At 44.0% G+C, this 22345-nt stretch overlaps 1 protein-coding gene across 1 annotated transcript in view; it reads right to left on the reverse strand.

Moving 5' to 3' along the window:
• The window catches only part of LOC139543617 (long-chain fatty acid transport protein 4-like), a 33119-nt gene extending 11404 nt beyond the window's left edge, over positions 1-21715 (reverse strand). The window contains exons 1-7 of the mRNA XM_071349881.1: positions 21379-21715; positions 17884-18045; positions 11462-11856; positions 6326-6484; positions 5950-6019; positions 3338-3429; positions 2827-2936 (exon numbers count right to left, since the gene is read on the reverse strand). Of these exons, the coding sequence (XP_071205982.1) occupies positions 2827-2936; positions 3338-3429; positions 5950-6019; positions 6326-6484; positions 11462-11856; positions 17884-18044 (987 nt within the window). The 5' untranslated portion in view covers position 18045; positions 21379-21715. The remainder of the gene's footprint in view (positions 1-2826; positions 2937-3337; positions 3430-5949; positions 6020-6325; positions 6485-11461; positions 11857-17883; positions 18046-21378) is intronic.
• Positions 21716-22345: the final 630 nt, after the last annotated feature.

Here is a 22345-nt window from a genome sequence, read left to right on the forward strand (position 1 = left end):
TAGAGGTGGATCAGGGAATCGCCCGCAGCAAGAGCAACATCATTGATGTATACAGAGAAAAGAGTCGGCCTGAGAATTGAACCCTGTGGTAACCCCATAGAGACTGCCAGAGGACCGGACAACATGCCCTCCGATTTGACACACTGAACTCTGTCTGCAAAGTAGTTGGTGAACCAGGCAAGGCAGTCATTAGAAAAACCGAGGCTACTGAGTCTGCCGATAAGAATATGGTGATTGACAGAGTCGAAAGCCTTGGCCAGGTCGATGAAGACGGCTGCACAGTAATGTCTTTTATCGATGGCGGTTATGATATCGTTTAGTACCTTGAGCGTGGCTGAGGTGCACCCGTGACCGGCTCGGAAACCGGATTGCACAGCGGAGAAGGTACGGTGGGATTCGAGATGGTCAGTGATCTGTTTGTTGACTTGGCTTTCGAAGACCTTAGATAGGCAGGGCAGGATGGATATAGGTCTGTAACAGTTTGGGTCCAGGGTGTCTCCCCCTTTGAAGAGGGGGATGACCGCGGCAGCTTTCCAATCCTTGGGGATCTCAGATGATACGAAGGAGAGGTTGAACAGGCTGGTAATAGGGGGTGCGACAATGGCGGCGGACAGTTTCAGAAATAGGGGGTCCAGATTGTCAAGCCCAGCTGATTTGTATGGGTCCAGGTTTTCCAGCTCTTTCAGAACATCTGCTATCTGGATATGGGTAAAGGAGAAGCTGGGGAGGCTTGGGCGAGTAGCAGCGGGGGGGGCGGGGCTGTTGGCCAAGGTTGGAGTCGCCAGGAGGAAGGCATGGCCAGCCATTGAGAAATGTTTGTTGAAGTTTTCGATTATCACGGACTTATCAGTGGTGACCGTGTTACCTAGCCTCAGTGCAGTGGGCAGCTGGGAGGAGGTGCTCTTGTTTTCCATGGACTTTACAGTATCCCAGAACTTTTTGGAGTTAGAGCTACAGGATGCAAATTTCTGCTTGAAAAAGCTGGCCTTTGCTTTCCTGACTGACTGCGTGTATTGGTTCCTGACTTCCCTGAACAGTTGCATATTGCGGGGGCTCTTCGATGCTATTGCAGTTCGCCACAGGATGTTTTTGTGCTGGTCGAGGGCAGTCAGGTCTGGAGTGAACCAAGGGCTATATCTGTTCTTGGTTCTGCATTTTTTGAACGGAGCATGCTTGTCTAATATGGTGAGGAAGTAACTTTTAAAGAATGACCAGGCATCCTCAACTGACGGGATGAGGTCAATATCCTTCCAGGGTACCCGGGCCAGGTCGATTAGAAAGGCCTGCTCGCAGAAGTGTTTTAGGGAGCGTTTGACAGTGATGAGGGGTGGTCGTTTGACCGCGGACCCGTGGCGGATACAGGCAATGAGGCAGTGATCGCTGAGATCTTGATTGAAGACAGCAGAGGTGTATTTGGAGGGCAGGTTGGTCAGGATAATGTCTATTAGGGTGCCCATGTTTACGGATTTAGGGTTGTACCTGGTGGGTTCCTTGATGATTTGTGTGAGATTGAGGGCATCAAGCTTGGATTGTAGGACTGCCGGGGTGTTAAGCATATCCCAGTTTAGGTCACCTAACAGAACAAACTCTGAAGCTAGATGGGGAGCGATCAATTCACAGATGGTGTCCAGGGCACAGCTGGGAGCTGAGGGGGGTCGGTAGCAGGCGGCAACAGTGAGAGACTTATTTCTGGAGAGATTAATTTTTAAAATTAGAAGTTCGAACTGTTTGGGCATAGACCTGGAAAGTATGACAGAACTTTGCAGGCTATCTCTGCAGTAGATTGCAACTCCTCCCCCTTTGGCAGTTCTATCTTGACGGAAAGTGTTATAGTTGGGTATGGAAATCCCAGAATTTTTGGTGGCCTTCCTAAGCCAGGATTCGGACACGGCAAGGACATCAGGGTTGGCAGAGTGTGCTAAAGCGGTGAGTAAGGCAAACTTAGGGAGGAGGCTTCTGATGTTGACATGCATGAGGCCAAGGCTTTTTCGATCACAGAAGTCAACAAATGAGGGTGACTGGGGACATGCAGGGCCTGGGTTTACCTCCACATCACCCGAGGAACAGAGGAGTAGTAGGATGAGGGTGCGGCTAAAGGCTATCAAAACTGGTCGCCTAGAGCGTTGGGGACAAAGAATAAAAGGAGCAGATTTATGGGCGTGGTAGAATAGATTCTGGGCATAATGTGCAGACAGGGGTATGGTGGGGCACGGGTACAGCGGAGGCAAGCCCAGGCACTGGGTGATGATAAGAGAGGTTGTATCTCTGGACATGCTGGTCTCAATGGGTGAGGTCACCGCATGTGTGGGGGGTGGGACAAAGGAGGTATCAGAGGTACGGAGAGTGGAACTACGGGGTCCATTGCAAACCAAAACAATGATAATGATAACTAGCCTGAACAACAGTATGCAAGGCATATTGATATTTGAGAGAGACATACAATAAGGCATAAAGTGATTACAGGTCTTGATTGGGAGAGCTAGCTAAAACAACAGGTAAGATAACAGCAGCAATAACAGGGTGCTAGTCTAACACAGCAACAACAGGTAAAAATGGCGACGACTAGGCAGAGAGGGTCGGATTAACTACACACAGATCCTGAGTTAAAGCACAGAGCCGATAAACATCAGCCCAGTGGAACAATAAGTTAACAACACTACCTTCTAACCCAAACTAACTCAAAACATGTACAGTATCTCCTCTCAGTCTCTACTGATCCCCACTTTCCTTTTCTGTACAAATTTATCCTCCAGTCTCTGAGCTACTCTGTACTCATTCGGCTACTGAGTTAGATAGCTCACCATGCGGAGTGTGTGTGTGGCTCACCGTGCAGTTGTACTTGGCACAGTCATCCCAGAACCGGGAGGCAGAGAACTTCTTCTTGATGACCACTGTCATGCCATGGATCAGGCACTGCCCCACTCCGACTATGTTACCTGGGCAACATATGTATATGTTCAGTGTTTCAGAGGTAACACACACACACACTGACACCTATAGCCACAGAAAGTAGTTTGTGGGGTGTGCGATGCTGAATTTGTTTTTATTTTGCCTGCGCTATTCATTAAAAACAAAGTTCTGAATATTTGTTTTTATTCTGATTTTTCAGGCGGTGCTGCAGCAACCTCAGCACCCCTACTTTCCGCGGCGATGACTGACACGCACACACACACACACGTGCACGCACACACCCACACACACAAATTTAGCTTCACCCTCTCAAGCACACACTCGCACCTACGCAGGCACGTACACAGACACACACAGGCATGTGCAGACACACACACCACGTGCAGACACACACACCACACCACACACACACATGCAGCACTGTTACCTGCAGAGTGGTAGAGTGGAAGGCAATCGTACATCACGTCATCAGACGTCATCCCGAAGCCATAGTATACCAACGCTGCCATGCGGTAGTACCTGACAAGCACAGGTGGGAGAAAGTTAGAAGAGAGGGGGAAGGAGTGGTGGAGTGAAAGAGAGAGATCCAGTGCCTTTTTGACTTTTTCCACATTTTGTTTTTGTTAGTCTGAATTGAAAATTGATTAAATTGAGATTTGTTGTCACTGGCCTCAAAGTGGATTTGTGTTTTCCGAAAGTTTTACAAATGAATTAAAAATGAAAAGCTGAAATGTCTTGGGTCAATAAGTATTCAACCCCTTTGTTATCGCAAAACTAAATAAGTTCAGAAGTTAAAATGTGCTTAACAATTCACATGATAAGTTGCATGGACTCTGTGTGCAATAATTGTGTTTAACACGATTTTAGAATGACGTCCTCATCTCTGTACCCCACACAGATAATTGTAAGTTCCCTCAGTCGAGCAGTGAATTTCAAACACAGATTCAAGGTTTTCCAATGACTCGCAAAGAAGAGCTCCTATTGGCAGATGAGTACACATTTAAAAAGCATACATTGAATATCCCTTTGAGCATGGTGAAGTTATTCATTACACTTTGGATGGAGTATCAATACACACAGTCACGACAAAGTAACAGGCGTCCTTCCTAACTCAGTTGCCAGAGAGGAAGGAAACCGCTCAGGGATTTCATCGTGAGGCCAGTGGTGACTTTAAAACTGTTACAGAGTTCAATGGCTGTGATGAGAGGAAACTGAGGATGGATCAACAACATTGTAGTTACTCCACAATAACAACCTAATTGACAAAGTGAGAGGAGGAAACCTGTACAAAATGTTTAAAAAATCCTAAACAAAGCACTAAAGTAATACTGCATGGGCAAAGCAGTTCACTTTTTGTCCTGAATACAAATGGTTGAGTACCACTTTCCACATTTTCAAGCAAAGTGGTGGCTGCATCATGTTATGGGTATGCTTGTAATCATTAAGGACTGGGGAGTTTTTCAGGATAAAAAAGCATGGGCAAAATCCTAGAGGAAAAACTGGTTCAGTCTGCTTTCCACCAGTTTTTCCTCTAGGATTTTGCCCGTGCTTAGCTCCTTTCATTTTCTGTTTTATCGTGAAAAACTGTTAATTCACCTTTCAGCAGGACAATAACCTAAAACACAAGGCAAAATCTACACTTTAGTTGCTTACCAAGAAGACAGTGAATGTTCCTGAGTGGCCAAGTTATTTAAAAAAAAATGTTTACCCCCTTTTTCTCCCCAATTTCGTGGTATCCAATTGTTATTAGTTACTGTCTTGTCTCATCGCTACAACTCCCGTACGGGCTCGGGAGAGACGAAGGTCGAGAGCCATGCGTCCTCCGAAACACAACCCAACCAAGCCGCACTGCTTCTTAACACAGCGCGCATCCAACCCGGAAACCAGCCGCACCAATGTGTCGGAGGAAACATCGTACACCTAGCGACCTGGTCAGTGTGCACTGCGCCCGGCCCGCCACAAGAGTCGCTAGTGAGACAAGGATATCCCTACCGGCCAAACCCTCCCTAACCCGGACGACGCTAGGCCAATTGTGCATCGCCCCATGGACCTCCCGGTCGCGGCCGGCTGCGACAGAGCCTGGGCTCGAACCCAGAGTCTCTGGTGGCACAGCTAGCACTGCGATGCAGTGCCTTAGACCACTGCGCCACCCGGGAGGCCTCCAAGTTACAGTTTTGACTTAAATCTACTTGAAAATCTAAAGCAAGACCTGAAAATGACTGTCTAGCAATGATAAACAACCAATTTGACAGAGCTTGAAGAATTCTGAAAATAATAATAGGCAAATATTACACAATCTAGGTGTGGAAATCTCTTAAAGACTTACCCAGAAAGACTCAGCTGTAATCACTGCCAAAGGTGCTTCTACAAAGTATTGACTCAGGGGTGTGAATACTTATGTAAATGACATATTACTGTATTTCATTTTCAATAAATGTGCTAAAATCTATAAACACATGTTATCATTTTGTCATTATGGGGTATTGTGTGTAGACGGGTGAGAGAAAAAAAATCTATATATTTTTTTAATTCCGGCTGTAACACAACAAAATGTGCAATAAGTCAAGGGGTAGTAATACTTCCTGAAGTCACTGTAGATAGATAGACAGATAGATAGATAGATAGATAGATAGATAGATAGATAGATAGATAGATAGATAGATAGATAGATAGATAGATAGAATAGAATAGAGAGAAAAGAGAGAATAGAGAGAGAAAAGAGAAAATAGAGAGAGAGAGAGAGAGAATAGAGAGAGAATAGAGAGAGAATAGAGAGAGAATAGAGAGAATAGAGAGAAAATAGAGAGAGAGAGAATAGAGAGGGAGAGAGAGAATAGAGAGAGAGAGAATAGAGAGAAAAGAGAAAATAGAGGGAGAGAGAGAGAGAGAATAGAGGGAGAGAGAGAGAGAGAGAATAGAGAGAGAGAATAGAGAGAGAGAAAATAGAGGGAGAGAGAGAGAATAGAGAGAGAGAGAATAGAGAGAAAAGAGAGAAGAGAGGGAGAGAGAGAGAGAGAAGAGGAGCTACTTAGTGCCTACCTGCTGTGAACCACGATGGCAGCTTTGGGCATCCCAGTGGTCCCAGATGTGTAGATGTAGAACAGACGATCTGTAAGACAGAGACAAGAAATCAATAAACACATACAAAAACAAATAAGGGAAAAAACAGTCAAAATAACAGAAATACAATAGAAAACAGTGGACAAACCAGTACAACTATGGGCTTGACTGATCTTGCCTGGCTAGCGCAATGGAAGTAATGGAATAGTCCCAAATGTGAAAACACTGCACTTCAGACAGGTTCAATCAAATGATCAAAATATTTGTAAGAATAAACTATTTGAGCCCAGGTCTAGCTCCTTATACAGTGTCTGAGTGTGATTGGATGGATTTTTTGAGTGACAGATTGACTGACCTGTGAAGCAGCGGTCTGGGCGGCTGGGCAGGTGGGTGGGGGCCGCGTCTAGAAGAGGCTCCAGGCACTCTGTCCCCACAGGAACACGTTTGGGGTCCCAGTCCCCTGAACACAGCATCTGCACTGTCTTCCCCATGGAACTGTGTACCTCACACATGGCTGGAGGACGGAGGGAGAGGAGGGAGGGATGGGGAGGGACAGAGGGAGGGAGTGGGAGAGAGCAAGACAGAGAGAGAAATGACAGGAGAGAGTGAGTTGAAAGTTAATTTCACAGAAACACAAATAAAAAACCCTACTCAGTCTGCATTCTCTCAGCAGGAAAAATGTGCTGACTGCATTTGGCATGTTTAAACGCAGAGGGATGCAGGGTTTCCAATTACTTAAAGATATAAACCAAAGGATAAAGATAGACTTGATATAATCTGTATGCTTTATCATTAGTCTGAACAGGACCCCACAATCTTTACATAGTCAATAGTCATGTGTCCTTCCTCTTCTTACTATAGATTAAACATCTCTCTCTGGCATCCTCCATCTGTTGAGGCTCCTCGTCTGTGTATTCCAGTTCAAGTAAATAAGGCTGGCCTGCAAATTAGAACACTTCCTCCTCGTATTCGTAGTCAGACATGCTAGTAGTTTGAAAGAAAAAATGTGTTAGCAAGCTAGTGGACACGTTGTTGTGGACTGGCTAGACTGCTTCTGAACCAAATGAAATCAAATTGCATTTGTCACGCGCCGAATACAAAAGGGTATAAACTTTACCGTGAAATGCTTGCTTACAAGCCCTTCCCAAGAGAATGCAGACCGATGCAGAGTAAAAAAATAAATAATAATACAATTTTAACAGAAGAGGAATAAAATAAAATACACAAGAATGGAGTTATACACAGGGAGTATCAGTACCAGATCAATGTGCAGGGGTACGAGATATTTGAGGTAGATATGTACATGAAAGCAGGGTAAAGTGACTAGGCATCAGGATAGATAGATAATAATAAGTGGTAGCTGCATCATGTTATGGGTATGCTTGTAATGGTTAACGACTGAGGAGTTTTCACAGGATAAAAAAATAGTGTCTGCTTTCCACAAGACACTGGGAGATTAATTCACCTTTCAGAAGGACAAAAAACTAAAGTGAGTAGGTATCAGGATAGATAATAATAAGAGTAAAATAAAGAACAGAGTAACAGCAGCATATAATGACTATAAAAGTGTGTACAGTATGTGTGTGTGTGTGTGTGTGTGTGTGTGTGTGTGTGTGTGTAGCGCAGTAGCCAGAGGAACGAGGAAGTACAATATGCTTGCGCCAGAAATGATCGCTTGAGTTCAACAAAATGGATTATAACGTTGTGGATAAAGTTATGTACGACACAATTTTATGCATACAACATCTAAAGACCTGCATCACGATATTGAGAGCTTTGCTGTTTGTAAAAGGACGCATTTGGTTGGTTTATGAGCCTTGTTCATGTTTTTGGATGCCCTTGTACTCCAGAATGAGGCTAAGGTAGTCAATTGCTGGTGGGGTAAGTTTCTCAAAACAAGTGAAATTGCAACAACAACAAAAAACTGTCTGGAACCTTCTATATTACAACATTTCATTTACATATAAAATACAGATTAGGGTCCTAAATAGTGAAGGTGGAAACTATCACTGCATAATTCAAGAACATTCTGTGCCAGTTTCCCAGACCCAGATCAAGCCTACTCTTAGACTTAAAAGCACTTTCAATGGAGAATATTTATTGAACATGCTTTTGAGTCTAGCGACTAGGCGTAATCAACAGTGCATTCGGAAAGTATTCAGACCCCTTGACTTTTTCAAAATGTTGTTACATTACAGCGTTATTCAAAAATGTATTAAATTGTTGTTTTTCCTCATCAATGTACACACAATACCACATAATGACAAAGCAAAAACTGGTTTTTAGAATTGTTTTGCTAATTTATTAACCTCTACGGGATGGGTGTCCCTAAACCGGGAAGATGTTGCTAACGTACGCTAATGTGACTAGAATGACGTTGTTTACAACAACCAACTTTCCGGGACATAGACATGTCTTATATGGGCAGAAAGCTTCAATTATTGTTAATCTAACTGCAGTGTCCAATTAACAGTAGCTATTACAGTGAAAAAATACCATGCTATTGTTTGAGGAGAGTGCACAACAACAACAAACATTTATCACGGCAACTGGTTTGATACATTCACCTCTGAAGGTAAATACATTCAGAAATCTTGCTCTGATTTGTCATCCTGAGGATCCCAGAGATAGAATGTAGCATAATTCTGTTTGATCAAATCAATTTTTATGTTCAAATGTAGGAGCTGGGGTCTACAGTTTGACCCCACTGCTGTCTCTGGCTCCACACCCACCCCGCCCGGCCATCTAGATGTGTGAAAGTTAGTGTATAAGCTAATGATCCACCATGTATGACATTCCTGGGAGTGTGTAAACTTTATTTTTCATTACCATAGCATTTTTGTATGTTCTCTATAGTTATGTACTTGAAAATGTATCAATTGACCAATTTGGCACATTTGGGCAAACTCCTGTCAGACTTGATACAAAATATTGTGCAGTAATGTAATTCTTCACTGGATCAGTCTGAAACATTGCGCACACACTGGTGCCATCTGGTGGCCAAAATCTAAATTACATCTAGACCTAGCCTTTATCTTGCATTTCAAACACGGAAAAAAATATAGCATGTTTTTTGGTTTGTATTATCTTATCAGATCTAATGTGTTATATTCTCCGACATTAATTTCACATTTCCACAAAAAAAAGGTACGATCCTTAAGAGTTAAATATTTAAAACTAAAATATCACATTTACATAAGTGTTCAGACCCTTTACTCAGAACATTTTTGAAGCATCGTTGGCAGTGATTATATCCTCAAGTCGTCTTGGGTATGACGCTACAAGCTTGGCACACCTGTATTTGGGGAGATTCTCACATTCTTCTCTGCAGATCCTCTCAAGCTGTCAGGTTGGATGGGGAGTGTCACTGCACAGCTAATTTCAGGTCTCTCCAGAGATGTTCGATCGGGTTTAAGTCTGGGCTCTGGCTGGGCCACTCAAGGACAATCCGAGATTTGTCCCGAAGGCACTCCTGCGTTGTCTTGGCTGTTTGCTTAGGGCCCCAGTCTGAGGTCCTGAGTGCTCTGGGGCAGGTTTTTATCAAAGATCTCTCTGTACTTTGCTCCATTCATCTTTCCCTCGATCCTGACTAGTCTCTCAGTCTCTGCCGCTGAAAAACACCCCCACAGCATGAAGCTGCCACCACCATGCTTCACAGTAGGGATGGTGACAGGTTTCCTCCAGATGTGACGGTTGGTATTCAGGCCAAAGAATTCAATCTTAGTGTTTAGTCTTTAGGTGTCTTTTGGCAAACTCCAAGCGGGCTGTCATGTGCCTTTTACTAAGGCGTGACTTCCGTCAGGCCACTCTACCATAAAGGCCTTATTAGCGGAGTGCTGCAGAGATGGTTGTCCTTCTGGAAGGTTCTCCCATCTCTACAGTGGGTTCTTGGTCACCTCCCTGATCAAGGCCCTTCTCTCCCGATTGCTCAGTTTGGCCGGGAGCTCTAGGAAGAGTGGTTCCAAACTTCTTCCATTTAAGAATGATGGAGGACTCTATTTTTGGGGACCTTCAATGCTGCAGATTTTTTTTGGTACCCTTCCCCAGATCTCTGCCTTGACACAATCCTGTCTCGGAGCTCTACAGACAATTCCTTCAACCTCATGGCTTGGTTTTTGCTCTGACATGCACTGTCAACTGTGGGACCTTATATAGACAGGTGTGTGCCTTTCCAAATGATGTCTAATCAATTGAATTTACCTCAGGTGGACTCCAATCAAGTTGTAGAAACATCTCAAGGATGATCAATGGAAACAGGATGCACCTGATATCCTTTTCGAGTGTCATAGCAAAGGGTCTGAATACTTATAAAAAAAACAAAATACCTTATTTACATCTTTAAGACATTTGCAAACACTTCTAAAAAGCTGTTTTCACTTTGTCAATATGGGGTATTGTGTGTAGATTGATGAGGAAAATGTCATATTTAATCAATTTTAGAATTGAAACTAACAAAATGTGGAAAAAGTCAAGGGGTCTGAATACTTTCCGAATGCACTGTTTGTCTGCAAAACCAGCCCGTGGTGTATACAATTTCCTTAAAACAAAGACTTTCAGCCAGAGGTGGCACCACAGGTCCCAGAGTGGTTTGGCAACAAAAAGAAATTGCTGGGCCCCGTAGTTTTTCATGATCTGGTAACCTAACCAGTTAAAACTCCGGACCTTATACAGTATAATGTGATTAATCTGTTGTAAAAAGGTTTAATATGGGCTATGATGGGACCACAGTTTTTCTAATCAGGTCACACGGTTTAAAAAAACTCCTGGAAAAACTCCTCGCCTCGGGGAGGATGAAAACCCTGTCAAACTGCAGCAACCTTCATATGAATTATATTTTAAGGACTTGCGGGGGTTCCTATACACAGACGAAGCAACATGATTGGACAATAAAACTTACAGGGCTGAACTTGCTTTATGCAGGTTTGCAACTGTAGGTCAAATAAAATATGAACTCATTTTTGCTCGTGTCTGTCCGGAGCACAGGCGGCTAGTGGCACCGTAATTGGGGAGAACGGGCTCATAGAAATGTCTGCAACGACATAAATGGTTTTTAAATGTGTTTGATACCATTCCATTCACTCCATTCCAACCATTATTAAGAGCCGTCCTCCCCTCGCCTGCCTCCTGTGGTCGTGAGTGATGTGTTATCAGGCTTGCTAAATAAATACTGGCGGAAAGTGGAGAGCGCCCCTTGAGCTTTGTGCGTTGTGCCCGGCCCGCGCTACCTGCAATTTCCGTGAATCTGATTGGTCATGGCATGCAAAGAGCCTGCAGCAACACTCCGATGTGAAGGACAGAGAAATTGTGCGTGAGTCGAAGAATCAGGAGTCAAATCGCTTTAAAAAAGCAGTACTTTGCTCCTCTTTTATACGCTTTGCGTCGATATATTGCCACACGTTTTCTGGCGGCCCTGCTTCCAGCAACCTGTCACTCAACCAATCAGTCCTCCATCCATCCACTCCCTCCACCCCCCCCCCCCCCCTCTCCTCACCCTCGGTCAGCTCGCTGCCGAACACCACAGCCTTGGCGTTGGAGATGGTGACACAGTGCACCAAGGCCTCCAGCCTCAGGTTGAAGTTGATCAGGGCCGCCTCCACACCAATCTTGGCCATGCCCAGCCAGAGGCCCACGTACTGGGACCGGCTCTCCATGAAGAGAGCTACCACATCCCCTTCCACGAAGCCCCTCTGGAGCAGCAGGTTGGCCACGCGGTTGGAGTACTCGTCCAGCTGCCGGAAGGACCACTTCTCGCCGGTGCCTTCAAAGATGAGCGCTGTCTTGTCCCCGTGGCGACGCACGGTCTCTGCGAAGATCTTCGGGAGGGTATTTCGTTCCCGCAGGTGACGCTTGACGTTCCATTTCACCTTGATGAGGACGCCCGCTGCACTGTGGGGGAGAAGGAGGTGAAGGTTGGGTGAGAATATGACGACAACAACAACAGCTCAAAGGTGCTAAGAGTCTAAAGAGAACAACAATGTTAATCTGAATGTTGAGACATTGTAGTAAACTGGGCCGTGTTCACTAGGCACCAAATAGAAAGAAACAGTTTGAAACAGGGAGGGACTACCTAAACTTAAGTGCCCTAATGAACACTACCCTGATGTTGTTCTGCATGTTTTTTCCTGACTATTTAGCAGTGGACGTGATGTACATAGTGATAAAGCAAAAACACCTGTCTCTGTTTTGCATCTGGTATCAAAGTTCAAATTGAGAAATTTCTAGAATTCTATGCTGTATTCTTAAAAGTCCAATGCAGCCATTTTTATATCAATATCAAATCATTTATGGGTAACAATTGAGTATGTTACTGTGATTGTTTTCAATTAACTGCTCCCGAGTGGCACAGCCATCTATGGCACTGCATCTCAGTGCTACTACAGACCCTGGTTCGATCCCGGGCTGTATCACAACCGGCCGTGATCGGGAGTCCCATAGGGCGTCGCACAATTGGCCCAGCGTCGTCCGGGTTAGGGGAGGGTTTGGCCGAGGTAATCCGTCATTGTAAAATAAAAATGTGTTCTTAACTGACTTGCCTAGTTAAATAAAAAGTAAAAATTCTAACTAAACCAAAGCATGGATTGCTGTCACAGCATGTAAGCAGTCTATCGACAAGGTAAGGAAAACAATTTGTCATTTCGTAATTTGGGTGAACTATCCCTTTTAATGTACAGCTCGAACTCCTTATAGAAAACAAGGTTAGAGTGTTTTTTATTAGTGAATTTACATTCATGAATATGACATTTTGGCATTAGCAAAATTTAAGAGGTACATTTTTTTTTCTTTATCCTTATTATAGTTAAGGAAATCCCGAGCAGTACATTCTCCCATAACAAACAAAAGTCATCAAGAATATCATCAATTGTAAATCTACAAACATCTTGCCTTAATCTCTTCCCATGTAGACCATGACAAAATAAATGCAAAACTGTTTCTGGATGCTCATCGCAACAAGTACAGCTAACGATAATATGTCTTTTGTTTGTTCCTTCAGGTAATGATTCGCAGGGTAATACTTATATATCATTCTGAAAGAGACCTCTTTGACCTTGTTAACAAGCAGGTATTTGTGTGGTAATAACCAAACCTTCTGTCCAACAGATAGTATTGACAAATGTATTCCAGTACATTGTGACATCAAGAATAGATACAACATTCCTTTGAAATAAAGCACGTATAAATCTGCTCTTGTTCTGAGGGAGCAAGTATTTTCTACACAAAATATCCTTATTGTTCCAAATGAAATACCTATGCGGGGGGAAAGTATGGTTATATATTAACGACCACGCTAAGAACACTTGTCCATGAAAAGCATTTTGTAGGAATCTGGTCAATGTTGTAGTTACGAAGCAAAATAAAATTGAAGTCACCGAAACGGGAGAAGTAATGAGGGATGAAATTCCAAGTTGAAGTTGTATTATTTAAGCAATGTCCAATTTACCTTAAAAGTAGTATTCAAAGTAGGGAAATCCACAAAATGTACACCACCATATTCGTGCGTTCATAACGACAGATTTCCTAGTATAATGTGTCCGATTTTTCCATATGACGTTGAAAAGCATCTGGTCAACAGATTTACCCATTTTGTTATCAAGATGGAGGGACTGAGCTGCGTAAGTAAGCCTGGAGCCTGGAGCCCCTCAGATTTAGAAAGCAATATTGGTCTGCAACCATTGGTTCAACTTCTTTTCGTTTTTTTTTTGCAATAATAGGCTTGAAGTTTAATGAGCATCTTTCCTGTTGATCCTAAACTATGGTAATCCCAAGGTATGTTACTTTTCCTTGACTGGAATGTTGCAGATAGAAGCTAACAATTCACACTTAAGATTTAGGCAAACACCAGGGGCCTCATTTATCAATCGCGCGTAGGCACAAATCTGTGCGTTAACCATGCGTGGGATCATTTCCACACATATCAACAAAGTACTGAGTAAACGGTCTGAATACTTGTAATAAATGTAATATTGACGTTTTTTTTAAAATTTTATAAATTAGCCTTTTTTTTTGTTGCTTTGTCATTATGTGGTATGTGGCTGTAACGTAAGAAAAATGTGGAAGAAGTCAAGGGTTCTGAATACTCTCCAGATGCACACTATATGTTGGTATGTCATGGCTGAGCTGTGCTGATCTGCAGCAGTCTAACCTCAGCTCTTCTCTCTGTACGGTGTTATCCGTTCATATAACCATGTTGTCACACCCTGATCTGTTTCACCTGTCCTTGTGCTTGTCCCCACCCCCCTCCAGGTGTCGCTCCACCTTCCCCATTATCCCCTGTGCATTTATACCTGTGTTTTCTGTCTGTCTGTTCCAGTTCGTCTTGTTTGCCATTTCAACCAGCGGTTCTCTCTCAGCTCCTGTTTTTCCCCAGTCTCTCTTTTTCTCGTCCTCCTGGTGTTGACCTTTGCCTGCCCTGACTCTGAGCCCGCCTGCCTGACCACTCTGCCTGTCCCTGACCTCGAGCCTGCCTACCGCCCTGTACCCTTTTGGACTCTGCCCTGGCTATGAACCGTTGCCTGTCCCAGACCTGCCTTTTGTCTATCCCTTGGACTATAAAACATAGAGCGCAAACCATCTGCCTCCCGTGTCTGCATCTGGTTCTCGACCTTGTGTCGTTATACATGTATGCTTTCCTTTCAGAAATCTCATTCAGGCGAATGCCGCCTTCTTTATCAATGGTCCGATAGCAGGGTTTCAGTTGATTCTAGGTGCCGGGACCCTGTAGTCTGCTCGGGATTTAATCTGACCACCTACTCTTCATGGCCTACGAAGAAGCGACCGACGTGCATATCAAAGAGCATCTCTCCTCTCTCATTAGCACAAGTTTGACTTTGACGTTAAAGCGATGGCGTTGGGTTCACACTGACGCTTTTCCAGGGGCGGTCTGTGTGATGGCTTCTATGGGTTCTTCATTCCGAAGTGCACTAAATGTTCCATCCCTTTAAATCTTGTATGATTTGACCGTTTATGACCACTCCCATGTTAATTGTACTCGCATACACTCCCAAGAACTTAAGACGAGCAATGGAACATCAGTTGTCATCACTAGAATTAACACTGCCTTTGTCCTCTCTTTCATGTTATGCTAACCGCATGCTGACCACGGGCTGCACCTGGCGAACCTCTGTCGAACAATGATGCTAGCAAAAATGACAAGATACTGCAACTCATCATGGCTCCGGTTCCTTCGCCAGCGTTGCGGGCGAGCTCTGAGCTACAGACAGCCCACTCCAGCATGGACGCTGCTACTGCTTCTCAATGGGTCCCAGCTTACCGTCAAGATCATTGGCCTCTGCTGCTTACGAACAGAGATTGTGGAAGCCTAGATGAGTTACTGCAGTAATTGCTAATTGTGTCATTACTCTAAGCCCCGGGGTCTAATAGCTACATCGCTTCTCTTTTACTGAATTGCAATACTACTATATACAGTACCAGTCAAAAGTTTGGACACACCTACTCATTCCAGGGTTTTTCTTGATTTTTACTATTTCCTACATGGTAGAATAATAGTGAAGACATCACAACCAGGATATAACACATATGGAATCACGTAGTAACCAAAAAAGAGTTCAAAAATCATACAATGTGATTTTCTGGATTTTTGTTTTAGATTCCGTCTCTCACAGTTGAAGTGTACCTATGATAAAAATTACAGACCTCTACATGCGTTGTAAGTAGGAAAACCTGCAAAATCGGCAGTGTATCAAATACTTGTTCTCCCCACTGTATATGGCCAACAAGCCGACTCGTGGTTTTCAGAGAAGCTATCTCAGTATCCTCATTGTCACACATATGCAGTACCGATCATATTACATAGATCACGTAGGTGATCTTAAAGCTCTTAATGGCATGCGTCTGCCGTACACACGGTTCGTCGTCTGTTTTGGGGATTGGTATAGCATACCGTGATATCTGCCTGTTATTACATCTCACATGATGACCTCACATGCATGCCCTCGCAGTGAGCTGCCCTGAAGGAGCAGAGCCGAGCGCCACTGCTAATGTGGCTGCACGTATTGTCATCTTCCAATAAATGGTTTCCTGTCTGAAATTAAGCGCAAACGGTTCATACAGGAAACACGAGTGTTGCACCAGCTGATATTGCACCAATTTCATTCATCACCTTAATATAGCTGTGAAGACACACCCACACACTCTTAACACACACCCATTGCAATATTGTAATGGTAATGCTGGAGCATTGTACATTTGTATAGTGCACAATGTATTGTGTGATGTTTTGTTGTATTTATGATATAGATTTGTTGTGTTGTTTCTTGTTTCATTCCTGTTTGGACCCCAGGAAGAGCAGCGCCTTGGCATCAGCTAATGGGGATCCTAATAAAAACTAAATGGTGGTCTATTAGTCAACCAGGTTTACACACACATTCTCTGATGGCTGCCGTGCACAAGCTATGCGCTGGTGTTCTCGGTGACGTGCTAATGCTGTAACATGCGTTACTCGCTATGCACGTCTGTTTTCTGCTTTCCCACCACTCAGCCCAGCCTCCACCTGTTTGGGCTCTGCTTTTGTTTCGGTCAGGGGGATTGGTATAGCATAGCTTGTTTTCTGCCTGAATTATTATATCTTACATGACGCATGATCTGGCAGTGAGCTACCCCGAAGGAGCAAAAACTAACGCCAAGACTAACGTACAGTACTGCATGGATTGTCATCTTCGAATGAATGGCTCAACTAATACGTGACGTTTCCTGTCTGAACCATGGTGGACGCACAACCAGGCTAGAGTAGTACAACTCAGCTCGGCCCGGTTTGGCTCAGCAGTGTGTAAATACGGGTAACAACTGATTCCCCTTCAATGTTTGCAGATCTGTAAGGTCAACACCACTACACCATTCCAAACCGTTCAGATCTGCAAACATTGAAAGGTTACTTGGGGGCGAGGGGTAGTGGCTGTACCTGTCACCATGGTTTTATCTGAAACGTTGTTCCCCCTGCTGCTATTGGACCAGGTCTCTCTTGGAAAAGAGATGTTATCTCAATGAGGAAAAACCTGTATAAATAAAAGGAACAGCTTAAAACGCAGAGAAACCTTAGCACCTGTCTCTCTCGTTTGTCTGCGCTACGTCTCTGTTCTCTCTGAAATATTCCTCCATACCTGACCTGATTAACTCCTCAACTCTTCGCTCTGTCACACACTTTAGCTCGTCTTACAGGAACATGATCATTTTCTTGTAGGGGACATTTTGCACTCGGAGTCCTAGTCATATTTGTTGTTTAAAAAAAAGCTGTTCTGCAAAGCTGTAAACTTGTTTATAATAAGGAGCAATGACTTCCTGTTTTCGTTTCGCTCCACTTTTTGCTTTGCTTCCTGTCTTTATGTTTGGTTTTAATTTTGTTTGCTTGTTCTTGGGCAAATTTAGTGGGCCGCTCGTGGTGTGTTTCTTTTAGGTCCCAGTTGCTGTTGCTAGTCAGCTTTCAGTGGACACCCAGATGAGTGTCTCTCAGAACCCCTCTTAAAACCCCAACTGTTTAGTTTTGCTTGTTGTCAGTGACTCTTTGTTAGTTCGCCTTACGTTTTTGAGCGTCAATTTTTGGTTTTTCTTGCTGGGGAACGTAACACACACCCCTAACCCCCTACTCACTCCAGGTGTCTGCCAATGGTCTTGTCGAGCTAGCTGTGAGGTCACAACACAGAGAAACCTCAGGAGTCCTCGACACTCCCCCCCCTGTCGCACACGTTAGCTTGTCTTACAGGAATATGCTGCTTTTTTTGTTGGAGACAATTACACAACTATTTAGCCATGGTCAAATGATCTGTTGTTCGAAAGGTCTTAAAACCGAGCAGGACTGGCTCACGTTTCCATAAAACATGCTTCTGAGTGACTTGAAAAACAAACCCATTTACTTGCAGACAGGTACACACACACCACAGCCCACACTATACTCCCACTCACTGTACGTCTCTGCCGATGGTCTTGGCAAAAATGTATATGAACTTCCAACCTCCAGAGCCCAGGTAGAAGATGAGGATGGAGGGGAGGACTTGGAACCAGGGCAGGCCCACCAGGAGACGGAACACAAAGAGCAGGACAGTGCAGCAGGCCAGGCGCATCATCCTGGAGAGTAGGAAACACAAGTCACAATGTCAACCCATTCTAGGGCTTAAATCAATGGTCCCATGTTCCCATGTTCTGAACACAAGTTACTGTACAGTCAGTGGACGATGTGACGAGAGGGCATTTGCCTATCATGTTGCAAAGGACACCTTGATTTTTTTGAAAGGCTGCGAGGGACAAAAAATACGTTATAAATCATTATTATAAATGTTACAAAGCATAAACTAGACCTTTACTTTCATTTACTTATACTTCATTTTATTCTAGCACAGAGGTTGCACTTTCAATGAACCTGTGGTGTGTGGTTGTGGTAGTCTTGCCTTCCTTAGCTGAAAGCACTTTTTTTGTAAGTCTCTCTGGACAGGAGCGTCTACTGAATTAGTGATGTGTCAAATATAACCGAGCATAAGCCTAGACCCTGCCTAGACCCTGCCTAGACCCTGCCTAGACCCTGCCTACACTCTTGCCTTTGGCATTAGGTGAGTGTCGTCAGGTAGGACTATCTAGATAAGGAAGGCGACTAAAAACACGGCCGTTGACATTCGCTGCCTCCGAGCTTTTCCTGAGCAGCATTCACAGCTGGGTCTGGTGGGGTCTGGGTGGCTTTTCTCGATCAGAATAGAGGGGCCTCAAACGTTCTCTGTTCTAAATCTCTATAGAGGTTCTCTGTATTCCACATCCCTTTTCCCCTTTATAAATGTCTTCCTATCTATTTAGAACTTCCAGATTTAGACCTACACTACATGCCTTTATGGATAGGCTCTAAGCTAAATTACAAGTAAATGCAAGTAAAGGTCTAGTTCATGCTTTGTAACATCTCTAAGAATGCTTCATAACATGTTTTTCCTCACAGCCTTTCAAAAAGCAAGGTGTCCTTTGCGATATGTATTAGAGCGGGTCGAGAGCTTCAAGTTCCTCTGTGTCCACACCACTAAGGACCTATCATGGTCCAAACACACCAAAACAGTCGTGAATTGGCCCAGCGTCATTGTAAATAAGAATTTGTTCTTAACTGACTTGCCTAGTTAAATAAAGGTTACATTTAAAGAAAAAAAAGGAAAAAAAGAGGGCACGACAACGCCTCTTCACCCTCAGGAGGCTGAAAAGATTTGACACGGGCCCTCAGATCCTCAAAAGGTTATACAGCTGCACCATTGAGGGTATCTTGACTGTCTGCATCCCCGTTTATTATGGCAACTGCTTGGCATCCGACTGCAAGGTGCTACAGAGATTAGTGCGTACAGCCCAGTACTTCACTGGGGCAGAACTCCCTGCCATTCAGGACCTCTGTACCAGGCAGTGTCAGAGGAAGGCCCTAAAAATTGTCTAAGACTCCAGCCACCCAAATTATAGACTGTTCTCTCTGCTACCGCATGGCAAGCGATACCGGAACACCAAGTCTGTGACTAAAAAGCACCTGAACAGCTTCTACCCCCAAGCCATAAGACTGCTGAACAAATGGCTAACCGGACTATTTACATTGACCCCCTCTATTCTTTTATTATCTTAATTGTTTTGCACGGACTCTCTTGCACTCGCTCTTTGCACACTCACTAGACTCTACGCACACACTCACGCATACTACACTCCAACACACACACACTACATACTCTCTCACACACACACACACACACACACACATGCATATTGACGCCACACACACTCACACATAGACACACTTTCACACACGCTGCTGCTACTCTGTTAACTCTATATCCTGGTTGCCTAGTCACTTTTACCCATACTTACATGTACATACTGTATTACCTCAATTACCTCGTACCCCTGCACATTGACTCAGTACTGGTACTCCTTGTATACAGCCTTGTTATTGTTTTGATTGTGTTACTATTTCCCTTTGTATTTAAATATTTGTCTTACTTTTTAACTCTGCACTGTTGGGAATGGGCTCGTAAGTAAGCACTTCACCTGTTGTATTCGGCGCATGTGACAAATAAAATGTGATTTTTGATTTGTTTTTGCAAGGTCCAGTTTGGGAATGTCCTGACCACAAGGGCTCTCCAGGCCGGGTACCAGGCCTATTGATGTAAAAACAAAGCCAAAGGTGTCTCTGCCTATGACATATGTTGGTATCAAAGAATTATAAAATTGGCTGTCATATCAGTGTGCAGTAGGCTATGCAGTAGGCTACAGGAGAGAAATGTTGTTTGTTACAATTTTATCTGTCCAATTACAGCACAAGCTTGGGCTCACAGATTTACATAAAAATGTATTATTTACTGTTGGTACATACAGATCAGAACCAGCACAGAGCCAGAGGGCAGAGGACACCGGGGGGTAACAATAATTTGTTGACGTTGGTCCCTCTCAATGCTACCTGATATGGCCAGTGCCTTTTGTTAATGAGATAGGAACCTTTATCTGACGCTACTATCTATGCATCGGTGTCAACAAGAACACATGATTCTTATTTATAATATTTTCTGTTATGAGGCGGGAGCATGATCATGATAACAAATTATCGCATGCGTCAAAGTGCTCATCATCAGCGGATATTACACCATCTGGCCAGCATGGCTATAGGCTACATACATTTATAATGTAGCCTAGGCTATGGCCCACAGAAGAGGATTAAACATTGCTGCGATTAAATAATATGACTATTTAGGCTATAAATCATCATCCAACATCCGCAGGGGCTTGGAATATGAGAATGTTTGGCAACCTGCGCATCTATAGATGGTCTATAGCTATAGCCTACATCCCGGAAATTTAACGCGCGTACAATAGCATCACAGCAGCAGTACTGCGGTAGTAGGGAGAGAGAGAGAGACAGGCTCACTGCTGATGGGAAATAAAAAAGACTCGACCAACACCAGCAGCTATGCCATGTGCGCGACCCGACCAAGTATAATCAGAACCGTTACATCTCTAAAAGGTTTCAATCGTGTACATTCGATCGACCGTCCATAGTGTCGATCGATTTATGATAACATGATAGCAACATCAGCAAGGTTGCATGCGTCGCTGTAGTGCGCAACGAAATACACACTAGAATGGAGTGGTGGTGGCTATTCTGTAGCCTCTCAATTTAGTGTGTCAACGCTGCCCGATTTTCGGCCACACGCCCTCTTGGCACTGACAAGATATAATGTTAGGGTATTTTACATAACGGAATAGAATCGTCCAACAGATTCGAACCTGATCCATTCAAACACAGGCTTCCATACACTGGCAAGGTTGTTAAAGGACAGTTGGTGAAGCCTACGCTATTCGGACCTCACTAGGCTACTAAATAATCATGGAGCCGGAAACCAGACCATTGAGGGAAATAGAAATGACAAGTGCTGTGAGTGTTCTTCTTTGACATACCTTGTTTCACGTCCCCCACAATCACAATAATGTGCGTATTACACCGGACGTGGACCCCGTTTTGTTGTCTACAATTCCGCCTTGATCGGCTTAGCAAAGCCTTCCACCGCTCTCTGGCTTTTACTTGTGCGTTGGCACACACACACAACACACACACCAGGGTTTCAGCGAACTGCCCTTCCTCCTGTAGGATTATATCAAATTCGCCTGCCTCCTTGGTTCGACTTTGCCCCCATCTAAATCATCAGCTAATTCATATCGCCAGTATCATTTTTTTCAGCTTCATTGTAGCCATGAGCTCTCTCGCTACTGTAATTCAAATGACTATAATTTTCTTAGTTGAGCCCGCCCCCTTCGTATACCCTGTTATGTGTAAACGATGAGTGACATGACCTACAACCAATCACAGCGCCCATATTTTATAATTGACTCCGATAGAGGTGGAGCTTGCCGCAGAAATTCTGTCAAGGAAATGCGGCCCTGCAAACGAGTGGGTGCACGGCCGTTTCCACCCGGTAGTGACATGGGCCTGATGCGGGTCTATGAGACGCACGTAAAACCCTCACAGCTTCAAATCGTAGGGTAGGGGAGATCACCGTATACAGTCATACTGTGGGAGCCTCTCACTGTACCAGACCTGCGCATAACGGTAGTTCTATTCTGCCCATAATAAACCCAGGCCTCCACTAGAGCGCAGCACTGGTACTGTTCGGATATGGACCGAGGTAGGTGCAGGGTTCAATAAGGCATTCGTTTCACACCATAACCACATTCTTCTATGGCAGTATAGTTAGTTGTGCTGGAAATTGTTGTTAGGCTGCGAAAATTATCACAGGATAATACTTGATCATTTACAGAAAGCCCTTTAAAAAAAGAAGCTATATTTAGCTATTATGATAACATTATTATTTAATGAGGGTGCCTTGCGGTTGCTTGCTATTTTGCAGGCTATTTCTAAAGCAGGAAG

This window comes from Salvelinus alpinus, chromosome 18, assembly GCF_045679555.1.
Source record: "Salvelinus alpinus chromosome 18, SLU_Salpinus.1, whole genome shotgun sequence".
Lineage (NCBI taxonomy): Eukaryota > Metazoa > Chordata > Actinopteri > Salmoniformes > Salmonidae > Salvelinus > Salvelinus alpinus.